Source organism: Canis lupus, chromosome 25, assembly GCF_011100685.1.
Source record: "Canis lupus familiaris isolate Mischka breed German Shepherd chromosome 25, alternate assembly UU_Cfam_GSD_1.0, whole genome shotgun sequence".
In the NCBI taxonomy this organism is placed as follows: Eukaryota; Metazoa; Chordata; class Mammalia; order Carnivora; family Canidae; genus Canis; species Canis lupus.
This window is the reverse complement of record NC_049246.1, coordinates 12,134,846-12,151,240: the sequence shown is the minus strand read 5'-3', so window position 1 is coordinate 12,151,240 and position 16,395 is coordinate 12,134,846. Positions and strand designations below refer to the sequence as shown.

Genomic DNA, 16,395 nt, shown 5'->3' with positions numbered 1-16,395 from the left:
GGAATGTTTGCACACCTCGGGTTTCCAGTTTATTCAAGCTCCGCAAGCTCTTCATGCCACATGGGTGGGGATGTGCCGGCTCCCCTTCTACATGCAAGGTGTTCAGAGCTTCAGGGAACCTGCACCAGGCCGGGGGCTGCACACCCAGGGGAGCGAGGGAGGGTGGGCGGTCCCTCCAGCCACCAGAGGGCGTGAGAAGGCGACACAGTTCACCGTCTCCCCGGAGCGCATTCCCAATGCACTGAGCACCCAGCACCCGCAACCGGGTCTGGAGCCCGGCTGCTCCAGTTTGCAGAAAAAAAACTAACCGGTTCCTCCACTTGCTACCTTCTTCCAGACCAGCCAGGAGTCACAAGCACTCGATCAAGGCTGTCATCCCGTGGGTCGCAATCCCAGGAGGATGGAGCTCCGCCCCCTCCCCCCAAGGAGAAGGACAGTAACAGAGGGAAGGGGAGTGACCGGGACCGAGGCCATCAAGAGCCACCTCGCCCCCCCCCCCACCCCACCCCACCCCCCCCGCGGAAGGCAAGTTAAACAACATCGCCAACAGACAGGTGGCTGGAGGCTGTGGGAGATCAGGTGAAGGACAGATGTCGCTTTCATTCAACACGGAAATCCGTTTTTGCAAACATAGGCCATGCTGAGACCATGCTGCTCAGTAAGGGGCTGCAGAGAGGAGGGAGGCACCTGAGCCTGTTTCAGGGCAGCGCCAGCACCTTGCTGGAGCGATGATGACTGTGCTACGGAAGCAGGGACAGGGACGAGGGGCGCGGGGAGTCCCAGGAGGCAGTGAGCACTTGAACCAGCTTTGGCGGAGAAGAGGCCCAGGGTGCAGGGATGCAGGGGATAACAGGGGCAAATGAAAGACCGAGGAAAAGTCCTGTTGGGCGGGGGTGGGGGGGTGGTGTTGGGTGAGGTCTCAGAGGCAGGTTGGGGCTGTGGTCGGTGGGTCCTGTAAGCCTTAAGGCAGACTAGGGAGTCTGGGTTTTATTCAGTTGGCCAGGAGAAGCCAGCAGTGGTTGTAGAGAGCGACAGGGTCAGATGTCTGATTTAGGATGCCAACTCTGAGCCTTTGTTGTCATCACAGCTGGGTGGGTAAGAGGGGACAGTTTAACCATTGTAATGCTGGGAGCTAGTGAGGCAAACCCACATGCTCCTCCGGTGCTCCTTGCTTCCCCTGCAGTCCCTAGGGGGCCATCCGTGTCAGTCTCTTTGAATGGTGGGGAAAAATTAGATTTTCATTCACTTTTTCCTAAAAACTAAAAAACCTAACAAATGCTTAAAATACAGATGGGTGCTGACACCGTCATCCACTCTGCATATTAAAGTCACGTGTCATTTGGGAGATGAGAAAAGTCATTAACAAGAAGTGACCCTCTGCAGAGAAAGGGGCACCTTCTTCCACTGTTGATGGGAATGCAAGCTAATGCAGCCACTCTGGAAAGCAGTATGGAGGTTTCTCAAAAAGTTGAGAATAGGACTGCCTTACGACGCAGCAATTGCACTACTGGGTATTTACCTCAAAGCTACAAATGTAGTGATCCGAAGGGGCACCATACATCAATGTTTATAGCAGCAATGTCCACAACAGCCAAACTATGGAAGGAGCCAGATGTCCATCAACAGATGAATGGATAAAGAAGATGTGGTATAGATATATACATTGGAATATTACTCAGCCATCAAAAAAAAAGAAATCTTACCATTTGTAACGACATGGATGGAACTAGAGGGTATTACGCTAAGTGAAATAATCAGAGAAAGAATTATCATATGATCTCACTCATGTGGAATATAAGAAACAAAACAGAGGATCATGGGGGAATAGAGGAAAAAATAAAACAAGATGAAATCAGAGAGAGAAACAAACCATAAGAGACTCTTAATCATAGGAAACAAATTGAGGGTCACTGGAGGAGAGAGAGGTGGGGGTTATAGGGTAACTGGGTGATGGGCATTAAGGAGGGCATTTGATGGAATAAGCACTGGGTGTTATATAAGACTGGTGAATCACTGACCTCTACCTCAGAAACTAATAATACATTATATGTTAGTTAATTGAACTTAAGTAAAAAAATAAAAATAAGCCAGACAGAAAAATAAGTACCGTATGATTTCACTCATATATGGAATCTTAAAAAACCCAAATAAACAAAAAGCAGAATCAGACCTACAAGCACAGAGAACAAAATGATGGTTGCCAGAGGGGAAGGGGGTGAAGAGATTGGACAAAATGGATGAAGGGAAATGGGAGGTCCTGGTTTCTAGTTATGAAATGAATAGTCATAAGGATAAAAGGCCTAGCATAGGGAACATAGTCACTGGTATTGTAATTGCATTGTATGGTGAGAGATGGCAGCTATCCTTGTGGGGAGCATAGCGTAACATATGGAGTTGTTGAATCACTATGTTGTGTGCCTGAAACCAATGTAACATTGTGTGTCAACTATACTCAAATTTAAAAATTGTATTTTTTAAAAAAAGAGGTGATTCTCAAAGAAGGGTGTCGGGAGGAACCCACACATCTGCATTCATTTTCATTATGTTGTGACTTGTTGCAGTCTGTGTGTGTCTGGTTAAGAGGATTTAAGGGTTTTATAACTTAATGTTAAGTATACTGAACCTGGAAAAAAAACTGACAGGTGGCTTTAAAAAAGAACACTGCAAAGAAACTGAGACTAACGATATAAGTCTTGAAATCACACGTAGACACCAAGGGTCAGCTGAGACTGCTGCTTCTCCTGGGAAGAGCCCTCATCAACCACCCAGCAAAGAAAGCATCCCATCTGGCAGTCTCAGGCCACCAGTGTTTATTTTAGAAAAGCCAACAAATCTGTCATTTCAAGAAAAGATGCTGTAACAATAAGTGGAAACATAATTCTTTTTAAAGATAATTTTCCTCTAGAGGAAATGTATGCTATTAGAATAGTGTTTTGAAAATGAGATATTTGGAAATGTCTTACTATTATGGCATTTTTATTGTCGAAAGGTTAGATTTGTAGTTGCAACCTGTAATAACTCTCATGTGCACACTTCAGGTTGAAACAGAATTTTCTAATTACACAAAAATCTACCTTACAGTGTTTTGAAACCATTTGTTCAAAATGTAAAATTGCAAGAGCTTTTAATTAGCATGCAAAATAGACTGACATCAGAGAAAATGGAAATTTGTAGCTAAATTGAAGCAACAAACTGTATAATTGGTGGATGGACACAGAAGTGAGTATGGAGATAAACCGGTCTCAGAGATGTGTGACAGCCAAGCACCAACGCAAATTAAATTCTAGAACCAGTTTTTCTAGATACTGTATCATCCAGTACTTCTGATACTGTATCCTCAAATACAAAATGAAGTTTTTTTTTAAAAAAGAATGATGTATATCCAAGCCGATTGTTTTCACTAAAACTTAATAATAAATACTTTGGCTCAGGGCAGTCTGGGTGGCTCAGCAGTTTAGCGCTGCCTTCAGCCCACAGGTGTGGTCCTAGAGACCCCGGATCGAGTCCCACATCAGACTCACTGCACGGAATGGAGCCTACTTCTCCCTCCACCTATGTCTGTGCCTCTTTCTCTCTCTCTCTGTGTGTGTGTGTGTGTGTGTGTGTGTGTGTGTCTCATGAATAAATAAATAAAATCTTAAAAAAAATACTTTGGCTCAGTTGGTAGGAGCATGTGACTTTTGATCTTGGAGTTGTGAGTTCAAGCCCCACACTGGGTATAGAGAGTATTAAAAAAGATTAAATTAAATTAAAAAATAAATAATTTAGTGAGGGAAAAGATTTTTTAAATATTTTTCATAAACTAAAACCATATGTTATTTCATCTTTTTCTTCTATTTTCACATTTTGTGTCTAATGTGTCTCTATACTAGCCAAGTCATATATATATATGTCATATATATATATAATTGATAGGTTAATGTATGTATATTGAGGGGGTGAGTGATCCTGATTCCTTCCTGAGGGGGTATGCAATCTTAAAAGTCTGAAGAAACCTGCTTTGATGAGCAAGCATGGTTGTCTCATCTGATCTCGCCTCTGCACAGGCCTGCCACTTCCCAGGGCACAGCCTTCCCGGAGAAGTGCCATGTGGGACACTCCTGCCCCAGGTTGTCTCCTTCACTCTTTGTGTTCTTTTTTTTTTTTTTTTTTTGTAAGATTTTATTTATTTATTCATGAGAGACACACAGAGAGGCAGAGACACAGGCAGAGGGAGCAGCAGGCTCCATGCAGAAAGCCTGACATGGGACTCAATCCCAGGATTCCAGGATCACGTCCTGGGCTGAAGGCAGGTGCTGCCTGGAGTCAATGAGGAGCGCTCTCAGCTGGGGAGGACCTTGGAAGCGTTTGAATGGAGAAGGCCGTCCTGGACACAGAGATGATCCGGGAAGAGACAGGAAGGTGAGTGGGACACATGGCAAAGGGGGATGAGTCTGTGGTTACCGTCCCTCCATTCAGCACATCATAGAAAGCCAAGGAGGCCCACGGGAGGAGGTGTGGGAAAGGGAGGGAGGCTATGGCTGCAGATGGGGACGTGGACCACAAGCCCTGCTCTCAGCTGGCGCATCACCTGCAGAGGCTCTGCATTTGTCTGTACCTTCCCTGGGGCAGGTACCTTGGAGGACTGAGAAACAGCAAAGCCCTGGCACCCATCCTTAGATGGCTCAGAGAACTTGTGCCCAGGTAAGGCTTCCACAAGTGAGAAGGTCGCTCATACTGAATATGGTAAGAGAAATGCTGGAATATTTTGATGTTCCGATAGACCAGATTTTGCAGATTAGAGAAAATAAAGACTATGGATCAGCTTGAAGTATTGTTCAGATCATCGGGAAAATTCTTCCTCTAGAACCTTGTTCCAGGCCTAATTTTGAGAAATAATATATGGAAACATGAAGAAGAGAAAACGGAATTTTTCCATTCTTTGCAACCAGTCTGGAATTCACTGTCACCTGCTCTAAGAAAGAATAAATGAATGAAAAATGGTGGGCCTGTAGGAGAAGCTGCCTTTAAAAAGATAGCCGCCCTGGAAGAGGAGCTCACTTTACTCTGCACCCAGATTGCTGCAATCGTGGGGAGGCAGGGACCCAAAACCAGTGTACATGAGAGCTTCTTTGACTTGAATGACGAGCCTAGCAGTTTGGGACAACAGTCATCACCAGAGACTGCTGAACTGGGTGCCCAGCTGGATCCATTTTCAAGTTCAATGCTTTCCCCTCCTCCTCTGCCTCCTCCTCCACTGCCCCCTCAGCTTTTTTCTCCACAGCCTCTGTGTTCTTCTCTCACACAGCCAGGATTGAAAAATACACGTGACTCAGATAATTCGGCCAATGAAATGAAAAAACAGCACCCAGGTGACAACAGTAAGACCAATTACAGTCGTTTAAAAAACCAGGATAAAAAAAGATGTTCCAAACATATTGGATGTTCTAAAGGACATGAATAAGAATAAGGTTAAGCTTCACGGTATTGAATGGTCACCTGGAGGTAGACCCATTCATAAGAGGAAAAGACAAGATTTACATTGGGATCCAGTGTCTTTAATATCCCATGCACGTAAGAAGAAGTTTGCTTTCCAAGAAGATGATTCTTTTGAGAAAGAAAATAAGTCTTGGGAATCTTCTCCATTTTCCAGGAACTTCAAGAGTGAGCTATAATAATGTAAAGTTAATGTTTTAATTTTTTTTAAGTGTATTGTTCATGATATATCTTTGCCTTCAAGTTCTCTTAAAGTACCTGCACAGAACGGGCTATACAGTTGTTGCTGGTACCGCTAATGTTTCTGTTGTTTCTGTTGTTTCACACATTCCTTTTTGCTTTTGACTTACTATGAAGCTTTTTGAAATAAAACACTTGATTTGAAAAAAAAAAAAAAACGATTAAAAAATAAAATAGGGACGCCTGGGTGGCTCAGTGGTTGAGCCTCTGCCTTCAGCTCCGGGCGTGATCCAGGGGTCCTGGGATCAAGTCCCGCATCAGGTCCCCACAGGGAGCCTCTTTCTCCCTTTGCCTATGTCTCTGCTTCTTTCTATGTGTCTCTCATGAATAAAAAAATAGAATCTTATAAAACAAATAAATAAAAGAGAACAGAAAAAAAGAACCAAAGCTCAGGCGGAGCATAATGTGGGCCTTCCCTGGGCGCTGGAGGTGGTGTACGAGGAGCATAGGGGGTAAAGTGAGCAGGCCCCACAGGGCTGGGGCGGGGGGGCTGGTGGGATCAGATAGGGAAGAGAAGAGAGAAGCTTGGAAATGAAGGAACCAGGGGCTCCTGTGTCCCCGGGGCGCGGGGGAAGTACACCGTCAGACCCTTGAAATCCAGCCACAGACACCTTGAAAGCCTGGCCAAAATGCCACAGGAGCGAGCTGTGGGAAAGAGATCCAAGATCCAAAGCAGGCGTGCTTAGACGCGGTGTCGTTTTCAGGCCGGGGAAGCAAAAAAGAAACAGAGCAAAGAAAGCGAGGACCAAAGTGAAGGAAAGAGGGATGGGCACAAAACAGAGGCAGACAGGACAGGCTCAGGGCCAGCAGGCTGGGGTTCCTCTCACGATCTTGGGGTTTTTACCCTGAGCAGTGTCAGTCCTCTTGTATACCCACAAGCCACTCTGTGCAAGGCCTTGCGAGTGTGGCAGTGACCAAGACAGGCTCTGACACTGCCACCTGGAGCCTCCATGCTACGTGGGCTAAGGAGGGTCTTCCTGCTTTTGGTGGAAAAGCCCAGAACCTTGACGGAGAAAGCCTAGCTTCCTAGAGACCTGTGGGTCCAGCGCCTGGTGCAACCTGACCTGCAGGAGGGTGGCCAGGCCAGTCACAGCTTTGGAGAACAGGCATCTTTGTCAACGATATGTGCTGTTTCTAAGAAGCCCTTGTTCACATTTACTTCTGGATAATTGGAAATCCCATCTATTCAATTACATGGAAATAATAGTGCATTGAGTATAGTTTGCATTGTCAAGTAGCTGGGACAGATCATACGTTCTTTCCAGGGGCAGGAACTATCCAGGGATGGGCTGATTCAACTCAGGGTCTGGCCCACCGGCCGCCAGTTCAGTCTTCCCCTTGCTGCCCGGCCACGTCAGATGTCAGGTGGCAACAAGGGAAATGTGACAAATAGGGAGGCAGATAGATGTCAGACAGGAAGGCAAAAGCAAAGACAGGGTCAGAACGTAGATTTTTGATCCCCAGTCAGTGCTCACACACAAAATCCAGGGAGGTGTCCCCCGGCCTGGTGTGAGATCTGGCGTGGCCTTCGCATCATCATGGGACAGAACACAGCACTGTGAGCTTATCGCTCCACCAACGCTCTGCCCTGGGAGCCCAGTTCTCCATGCCTCAACTTCCCCTGGCTGTGCAGTTGGAATAACTGCAGTGTTTACTTTGAAAGCCTGTGAGGAGTGAGCGCATAAATGTGTGTGAATAATGCTTGGCATAGAGTCGACTTTCAATAAATGTTAGTTACTGTAATTTCACTCAACCACAGAAACCAAAGGAATTTTTTTGGGTTGAGATGCTGTATTTATGGAGGTTTCCAAATTTCTTACTGAATTTCAACATCAAATTGTCAAGCTACCATCTCTGGATTCTGAAGTATACTTGAGATTTTCTGCCAAGATAGGTACTGTGAGAGCCAAGAGAAGGAATTGAGAGGGCGCCTCTGACGAAGTTCCCTGTTTAGAAATTAAAATGGAAATGTGAAAGTACAGAGCTCAGATCAGGAGCATGGGCTGAAGTCAGCTGGTCTAGCATTAGGAACCAAGAATGTCAGTCTTTTGCAAAGTCAAGGATGAGAGAAGTAAATCAGAACATAGACTGAACACAGTGTGCAACCTTGCAAAGCTCCTCCAAGTTAATTCCTGGTCTCTCTAAAGTTCTGGCAGAGGACAGTGACATTATTCACCGTTTTCATCTGACTCATCCCTGTAAACCTCCCAAGGGACAGAGCTGTCCTACTCATTTTCGCTGTTTGTTGAATGGATGCTGACTGTGGCAGAGCACTCCTCTTGGGGAGGGCAGATGTGAAAAGAGGGGGAAAGCAGCTCTATCCCCTATTTTTGGTCATGCCGTGTGATCAGGGCACAAATGGACTATCCTGGGGTACAGTCCGGTCGTAGGCAGCCAACAGGGACACTTGGGTGCAAGTTCTGGCTTCTAGGGTGTATTTGTCCACTTGTTAGTTACGTGCAAATGAGTAAATTCCTAACTCCAGCTTTCTTCTTTTATCAAATGGGTATGATCTCCACCAAACATGTCTCATTAAGTTATTATGAGAATGAAATGAAACATCTGTAATGAATGCAAAACATGTGCAAGTAAAGCATTGATGTTAGGATGTAGTTAGACAGATGCGTGGTGTTCTTGTGTCACTTGCACTCCTTGAACATGCGTAGGGGAACTAGCAAACCTGCCTCGGCATTACACCCAAATAGGTAAGCCAAAAGAAATAAATCACAATCTTGTGTTTCCCATACAGACTCATTTTGCTGATTTCAAACTACAGAGGTCTGGCTAAGGACGGACTTTTTGCTCACTGCCAAGCGCTTTTGTTGTTGTTTTTTTTGCTACAATGCCGTTTCTATTATGGAAAAGTCAAAGAGTCTCTTGCCCCCTTCTTTCTTCCTTTCCCTTACTCCCATTTTTCCTTCTCTGTTTGCTGGAGTGCTTGCAAGCCAGGCCCAGACACCATGTTATTTCATCCACGAAGACTTGTACATTTACATTTTGACAGACTTGTTGCAAAAACTCCCCAGCTGCCCCGCATCCATCCGCCTTACCCCTTGGCCTCTGGTCTTCCCCAGCCCCACCCGCTGCGGAATCTTGAAAGTCATCAGTGGTGCAATCCAGAGAGGGGTCTCCATTCTGTGCCTCGGCTTCTCTGCAGCTCTGACACTGCTGAGCATCGCCTGACGCCCAGTGCCAGGTGCTGTTAGGTGTGCGGGTGGCCGAAGAGCCGACCCGAGGCGCCTGCAGCTGCTGAGGGGGGCTGCAGTGGGGGGTGGGGGCAGCGTCAGAGGGACAAGCACAGCCGAGGGGCATGGGGCACAGGGGGCGCGGGGGGCAGCGGGAGTGAGAATTTGGAGGAGCAGGGCTGGACGCTGTGCAGCCGCAGGCCTCGGGGCTGGGCCGGGAAGGATCCGCAGGGCTGGCAGGCCCTCCCGGAGGGCGGCACGGCCCGAGCAGCAGCCCGGCCACGTCTGGGAGAGTGAGTCACTTGAGTAATCAGGGTGCATGACAGAACCTGCCGAGTGCACAAAACACGCACAATACTGAGGGCAAACAAAAGTTGGGGTTCAGAGGAAACTCGGAAAGCAGGTAACTCCCTTCTAGTGCTTCTCAGTGACTCCTAGGGATGTGTAGCCAGTGTCTCTGTCTACACATTGACTACAGCCTGTTTAGCGCAACGCGTCAGCCACTTTATATGCACGATCTCTGAAACTTGCACCCACCTAGTGGAGTAAGCACATAACTTCTCATTTGCTAGATGAGAACACGGAGGAGCTGAGATTAAAGGACTTGCTCCAGGTCTCTCAGGCTGGTAAGTGCAAGCACAGACCTCTCAGCCTGTTTGGCTCCATGCACTGTGTCGCCCAGTGGGCCTCCCCCTAAATTAGTATCATGTGCACCTCAGCACACATCAGTGCTTTTGTTGCAGAGCAGGGGCAGGAAAAGAGGAGTGATCGCCACCACGTGATCCGGAGGTCTCTAAACAACTGATGGTGCGCAGTCCAATGGCAGCAGTGAGCCCGTATTCCACCTGATGCCTCCTTAGAGGCTTTCCCTGATTGCCTCTCTCACACAGCTCGTTTCCACCGCATGCCCTCTGTTCACCTGGCTTTTTTTCCTTCCTTGCATTTATCACCTCCTAAAAGCATATGATTTCATTTTAGTGTTTATGCTTTACCTCTTTCAACTGTAAGCTAACAGATAGCCGACAACTTTGTCTTGGTAACTGGTGGATTTTGAACACCTAGCACAGTGCCTGGCATGTAAGCAGGTGCTAAGGAAACCTTTGTTGAGCAAAAGGGAGAAAAAGTATCAGTACTTTGTGTATTGTGCACACCTGACATTTATTTAGATATTAAAGATAACAAATGAAGAGATATCTTCCTTTCCCAAGTGTCTACATTCCAGCCGGAGAAAGGCTCTATTACTGAGAACAATCATTTACAATTACAAATGGAGTAGTGAGGTCCCTGTCATGGAAATATTAAAGCAGGGGCTAGAAGACCATGTTATAGAAGTGATTCTTATATCAGAAAAACACAGATAAGGACTTCCCATCTAAGGTTCTATGATTGGGGTCAATGGGAAAAAGAACTATCTGAAGTATGGGGACTTACATGACACAAGGAACATCGGATCCTTTGGAATGACTTAAAGGTAAGAGGGGATGAAATCTCATTTTCCATATAAATATTCAGTAATTCTCCACAGGGGTAGCTTTGCTGCTGTGAGCACCCACTTCTCTGCAGAGTAACCACCTACATCAGCACAGGGTGGGACCCCAGGGTCAGGAGGACAGCCCATGCCGTCAAGAGGGCAGGCAAGACCCAGAGGCTCACACCATGGAGGAAGGATACGGCCACAGAAGGGAGGAGGCGAATCGACCCAATTGTTCTGGGGTGTCACTTCCCCAGGAGGTCTGGTGGTGGGAGGGTTGCAGTCATGGGTATGTGACTGAACACATCCCATGACCTTAGACATTCTTGCAGAGTTGTGGATGAGAGGAGACTCCCTAATAAAATCTTGGCACAATAAAGACGTCCTTAATTTTTAACAGTTGCCTCCACCCTCAAAACCTCAACACTGGACAACCGTGTTACTTCTCTACATCAGATGTAGATGTTTCTACAATAGATATTTCTAACATGCCCGGTCTTCAACCAGTGGCCAGTTTTTGCGCAATTCAAGGAAGGGTTGTTGTTGGACTCACCCTTAAAACTGAAAACTTTTGAGGAACAAAGGCGGGGTACTGGTAGAAGTTTGCAAAACAGCCCAACTTCAAAGCATGATGTGCAGGTGAGTCACTAGAGCTCAAATGGAAATCTTGGCGCACTGGGCATGCAGTCACCCTTCTCCTGGCTGGAGGCCTGCCTTCTGCTGTGGGCGGGGAGGTGTTACGTCTTCTACTCCTTTGTGTGATTAAATTTCAGCACCTCTTACCGTAGGTGCTTTATAGCTGGTAGGCACTGTGCTTACATGTTCACCTTTACTAAAGAGCTTTTGTGTTGCCATAGAAATTAATAGCTAGCACAATTCAATGGAGTAGATTTACACTGTAAAATGGCAAGAGCTTTCTAATAAGGACCCTGAGGGGTTGAAACCTTGCCTTCAGCAGGAAAAGAAGAGAGACTTCAGAGAAGGAGCTCGCTTTACAGCTCCCTCGCCTGTGACTGGGCAGCAAGTTCACTCTGCCATGTAACCTACACTGTTTTATCACCGAATATGGACAAATGGAAGAAGGTGTGAATTATGAAAGATGAAATTAGGTGTTCTCAGAGGTGATCCAGAGCCTGAGAGTCATGCATACAGTAGGTGCTAGGTGGATTCTTGTTTAAATGATCACAAAGGATAAAGACCTATCAATCACTGAAATGTGCCTGGGTATTCAAGTGCTTAAGGCAACTTGGAACCTGTAATAGTTCAGCATGAAGCTTAGATACCCACTTTTTAAATGTTGATTTATTTCTTATATAAAGTGCCAAAGTAACTACAACTCCATTTAAGCTTTCAAGTTCCAAAGAAGTTAAGTCTGAATTAATGGGACTTTGCTGGACTATCACATGGGTCCTGTAGGGATGAGGAACAGGTGAAGTACCCTTAGAAGCTGAAATTCAGGTTCGCTAACTTTAAATTTAAACCATCCACTTATACAAGGTTTCAAACATTTGAGGAATCATAAAAACAGCCCACTTCAATATGCAAAAGAATGGAAACCAAGTTTGGAAATTACAGCAATAGAATCTGCAGACTGCATGGTCTTCTCGTGAGAAAGTACAGTAGCTAATTTGGAGTGTGAGTAGTCCACTACACTACTTGAAAACTTGCTCATATTGCACAGTATCTCAAGAAAACTAACCCTCTAAAATCTCTGGATTCCCTTCTTTCCACCCACAAGGCCTCCTTGAGCAGCACCAGAGACCCCCTCATAGCGCTGACAGGCTCAAAAATAAATGGAGCGTAGAATTCCCCACACCTGTGTCAGCTGTGCAAAGTGACTTCTAGTCCAAAGACTACAGTATAAAGGGAAGAGCAAGCAACTTTACTGTGGAGAAACCTAACACTCTACTTAGGCCAGGTGAACAAGGTCAACACCAAGTTATAGGCCATGCTGATAGAATGCAGCCTCACTAAAACATGAAGACAATGGCATTTCACCTGCAAACCCACAACCCCAGTCTAATCATGAGGGAAAAAAGCAGACAAATTCCAAGAGAGGGCATCCTACACCAGTGCTCAATATTGTCAAGATCCTCATAAGCAAGGAAGTCTGAGAAAATGGCACAGTCAAGGGGAGTCTGAGGGGGCATAACTAGATGTAATATGGTATCCTGGAAGGGATTTGGGACAGAGAAAGGACACTTGGCCTACATTCTCCCTCTAGAATACCCTGGGCTCTTCAGAAGGTATAGAATCTCTGATATTTTATGTCCAATTAAAAAAACTGCTACAGTGGTAATCAAGCACCAATCTGGCAAGTTTTTCATCCTAGTACGCATCCGTGACCCTACAAGTATAACAATAAAATCTTTCAAAAGAGAAAAAAAAGTGCTTGCCCCAGGAGGTTGGTAAAAATTTGCCCAAAAGAGGTAATGCCATTTGAGCCAGGTCAGCCCCAGTAGGCACAGGCGTGATGGTAGTTCTAAATGAGGCAAGGAGTGGGGGGGAAGCGAGGTGGGTGATGGAAGCAGGACCTGAGGATGTGGGCAAACTGTTGGGAGCCACAGAGGGCAAATGGCACCGCAGAGCCATCCAGAAGACCCGCTTGGGGGGTCAGGCCACACAGGCCTTGGTCGGAACTGAATTTGCTAGGAAATTGGGAAGAATTTTCTTCAATTAAAATTTTGTTTTATTTAATGCAGAGAATGCTCAAAGCTCTGGGAGAGACAGGGAAGCACAAGGTCAGGACTGCCTGTTTGGTAAATGCTGTGCCAGTGAAGAGGTGAGGCACCCGGCATGAGGTTTGACAGGAATACAAGGTGAGCCACATCATGTAATTTTGGATTTCCTGGTAACCACATTTTTAAAATGGTGAAAAACTGGTGAAATTAATTTTAGTAATGTATTTTAGGGTTGGGGAGGGTGATTTGGAGGAAGGTGGTCAAAATGTATAAACTTCCACTTATGACATAAATAAGTACTGGGGATGTAATGTACACCATGCAGACTATGGGGAACACTGCTGTGTGATATACAGGGAAGTTGTCAAGAAAGTAGATCCTAAAATAGATCCTTTTTTTTCCCCCCCTTTTTACTGTGTCTATATGAGAATGTGGATGTTAGCTGAACCTCTTGTGGTGACCATTTCACAATATGGGTAATTCAGTCCACCATACTCTATGCCTCAGATTTTACACAGTGATGTGTGTCAATTATTTCTTGATAAAACTGGAAAAAAAATGCATAGAAAAAGACTAACGGGAAATCCACCAAAAAATAAAAATTAAAAAAAAAGCACCATATTTTATATCAGCCTATATATCCAAGGTATTATCACTTCAACATGTAGCCTGGTAGTATTTCTGGTATTCAGTGGCCACACATGTTGGACAATACAGGTCCAGAGGTAGTGCATGGGCAAAACTTCCAACAATCACACGTGTTATGCACATAAGAGGAAGGATCAGAAGATGGACTTAGGATTCTGAGGTCCAAAGCTTGGACCACTGAAATGAGGACAGAGGGATCGTGAACAAACAGAGATCACATACTGAGTCAACTTCTGCTACTCAAGAAAAGAGACAATGTCACTAGTATGGAAAGGATGACTTTTATTTCCATCCTGATTATCACACCATTATTTAAACACATTTGAAAATCCTGAAATAATTTAAACCAAAGGCACAGAACAAATCAAAATATTTGAACTATTTATGCTTAAGATGAGAAAATTCAAATATTTCAACAGTAATAATAAATTATGAACAAGTTTCCATCACCAAATATCATTCTGACCAAAAGCTACCATGTTTTGTAATAAAACCAAATTAGCTTAGGCTGAGTCTGAGATTTCCATGATAAAAATAATGTCGAAAAAAGTGTCTTCTTTCAAAATACTCGTTATATCCCCAGGTTCAATGGAAGTATTTTATATATAACAAAGTAGCCATTAGGATATTTGTTGATGGATGGCCACTCCCCAAGAAATGACACATTCTTACAAAATGTTTAAAAAAATAGCAAAGTAGGATAGAAAATTCTATTTGGGGAGCAGGGGAAAAAAAAAAACTTGTTCCATGTCAATTAGAATATCAAAGCATTTCAATACCAAATTGCTTCAAAAGCCAATCATCACATAACAGTAATATACTGTATGGGGCATTCCACTGTATCTTCATTATATGTTGATCATACAGTGTAGCTAAGGGGTTGAACAAATCAGTAGCAATTATTGTTGCCGTTTCTTATTTATTCAAAAGAGACAGGCTTAAAAAAAATTACTAAGAAACTAACAGGAATAATCAGTGACATGCTATAGACACGATAAATCCTAGCAATGCAATTGCTAGTTTGAAAATCAAGTGGTCATGCTTCATAATATACTGTCATATTTTTAAAATACATTCTCTGATAATCAATACCATTTATTACAGAGGTCACTTGTAAATGAGCTCAGATTCTGAACTATATTTCTAAGTGAAACTTTTTCAAGTATGGATAATATTAATAAGGTAAAGATATTTTGATCTTACTTCTTTATGTATTCTTCCAAGGGACAACCAGGTGGAATGAAGGGCTAACAAAGGGGGTTGATGGTACTTTTCAAAAACAGAAAAATAAGAAGTAGCCTAGTGACCAAGAACTGACTGAAAGATATTAATATCTAAAACCTAATATTTTAGATAAAAATCCAGGACTTTTCAGTCTTTTTCTTAAAATAATTAAGTTCACAAGAAATAATGGGGAAAAAATTTAGGATTTCTAGAACACTCAAGGCTTTTCTTGGAATGAAATAAAAAAGGTATACCTTCTCCTACACTGAGCTGCGATACATATGAATGTGTACTGAATAGCAACACAGTTTTATCTTTAGTTTAACTGCATAAATCACAAAAAGCATGTCTAGCCAAGACTGCTGATAAGTACAATACAAACTCTAGAAAATGAATTTTAGCAAAAACTGCTTCAAAATTTCCCTGCATAACAAATCATTCCTTTGGAAATGAATCTTTAAATGCTACTGGACTTGTGCAAGTAAGTGTGGCTTTTACCATCTCCAGCACTAAACTGTAATCACCTCCCAAATGCCTTTGTCACTGGAAAACGTGATTTTTTATTATCTAGTATTCTAATTAATGATATATTATTTTTTAAAAAGCTCTTTAGTAGTGTCAGACTTCTGTCTTCATCACCTACAAGTACTAAGAGAATAAAGGAGAAATAAAATAAGTCCAGAAAAATCACTTTTTACAAACAGTATGAAGTTTTGAAATGTTGGCACCGACAGGAAAAAAATGGGGAAGGGCTACCAGCTAAATTTAAAACATATCCATTTGTGGCCTTGGTTGAGGCAGGGGCAGAGGAAGCTACCGCTACTGGCTTCACAGACACCAGTGCTGGGGCATGGAACTCATTCTAGGACTTGGAGGGGAAATAAAGAACTGCCTGAGGTCCTCTCATCCAGCTGGCCAGGTCACAGTTTGCGCGATCTTCATTATTTCATTATTTTAGGTCACATTCTGAAAACGGGGAGTCTGGATTTTGAAAATAAGAACTTACAAGGGTTAATGAAAGACTGTTTCCAAGCTAAAAGAAATGTGGCTAACTTGAAGAAAGCCATTTTAACAACAACAAAAGGACAATCTGAGTGGTTCTGGGCCCTGCAAACACCAGCTGAGTCTGGCACTCCTAACCAGAAACACAACACAAGGAAAGAGATTTCTTTCCAAAGTCTAAAAAGGGAAGATGTTTGACTAGAAACCAATTTCAAAACCTACACCAGGCTTCCAGGCCAGCAGATAACTGTCAGAGTGACTTTGTTCCTTTGCTCCTTCAACATGGGAACGAGTGCAGAATGGCTCATGCCCACAGTTGACAGGCCGTTGACGGCTACGATCATATCCCCACATCTGGACAAAGACAAACAGAAATGGGCTGTTAACTATTTTCATGGGATTAGAAAACATTATCCTAACATTGGTTTAGCATGAAATTCACAGTTTCACTTAACCATTAGCTGTCAAT

At 44.1% G+C, this 16,395-nt stretch overlaps 1 protein-coding gene and 1 pseudogene across 4 annotated transcripts in view; one reads left to right on the top strand and one right to left on the bottom strand.

Moving 5' to 3' along the window:
- Nucleotides 1-4,659: 4,659 nt before the first annotated feature.
- Nucleotides 4,660-5,654, top strand: LOC100687280 (annotated as a pseudogene).
- An 8,308-nt stretch (nt 5,655-13,962) lies between these two features.
- LNX2 (ligand of numb-protein X 2) overlaps nt 13,963-16,395 on the bottom strand; it is a 76,723-nt gene continuing 74,290 nt past the window's right edge. For all 4 annotated transcript variants that reach the window (XM_038573395.1, XM_038573398.1, XM_038573397.1 and 1 more), the window contains one exon: nt 13,963-16,280. In XM_038573395.1, the coding sequence (XP_038429323.1) occupies nt 16,145-16,280 (136 nt within the window). In that variant the 3' untranslated portion in view covers nt 13,963-16,144. The remainder of the gene's footprint in view (nt 16,281-16,395) is intronic.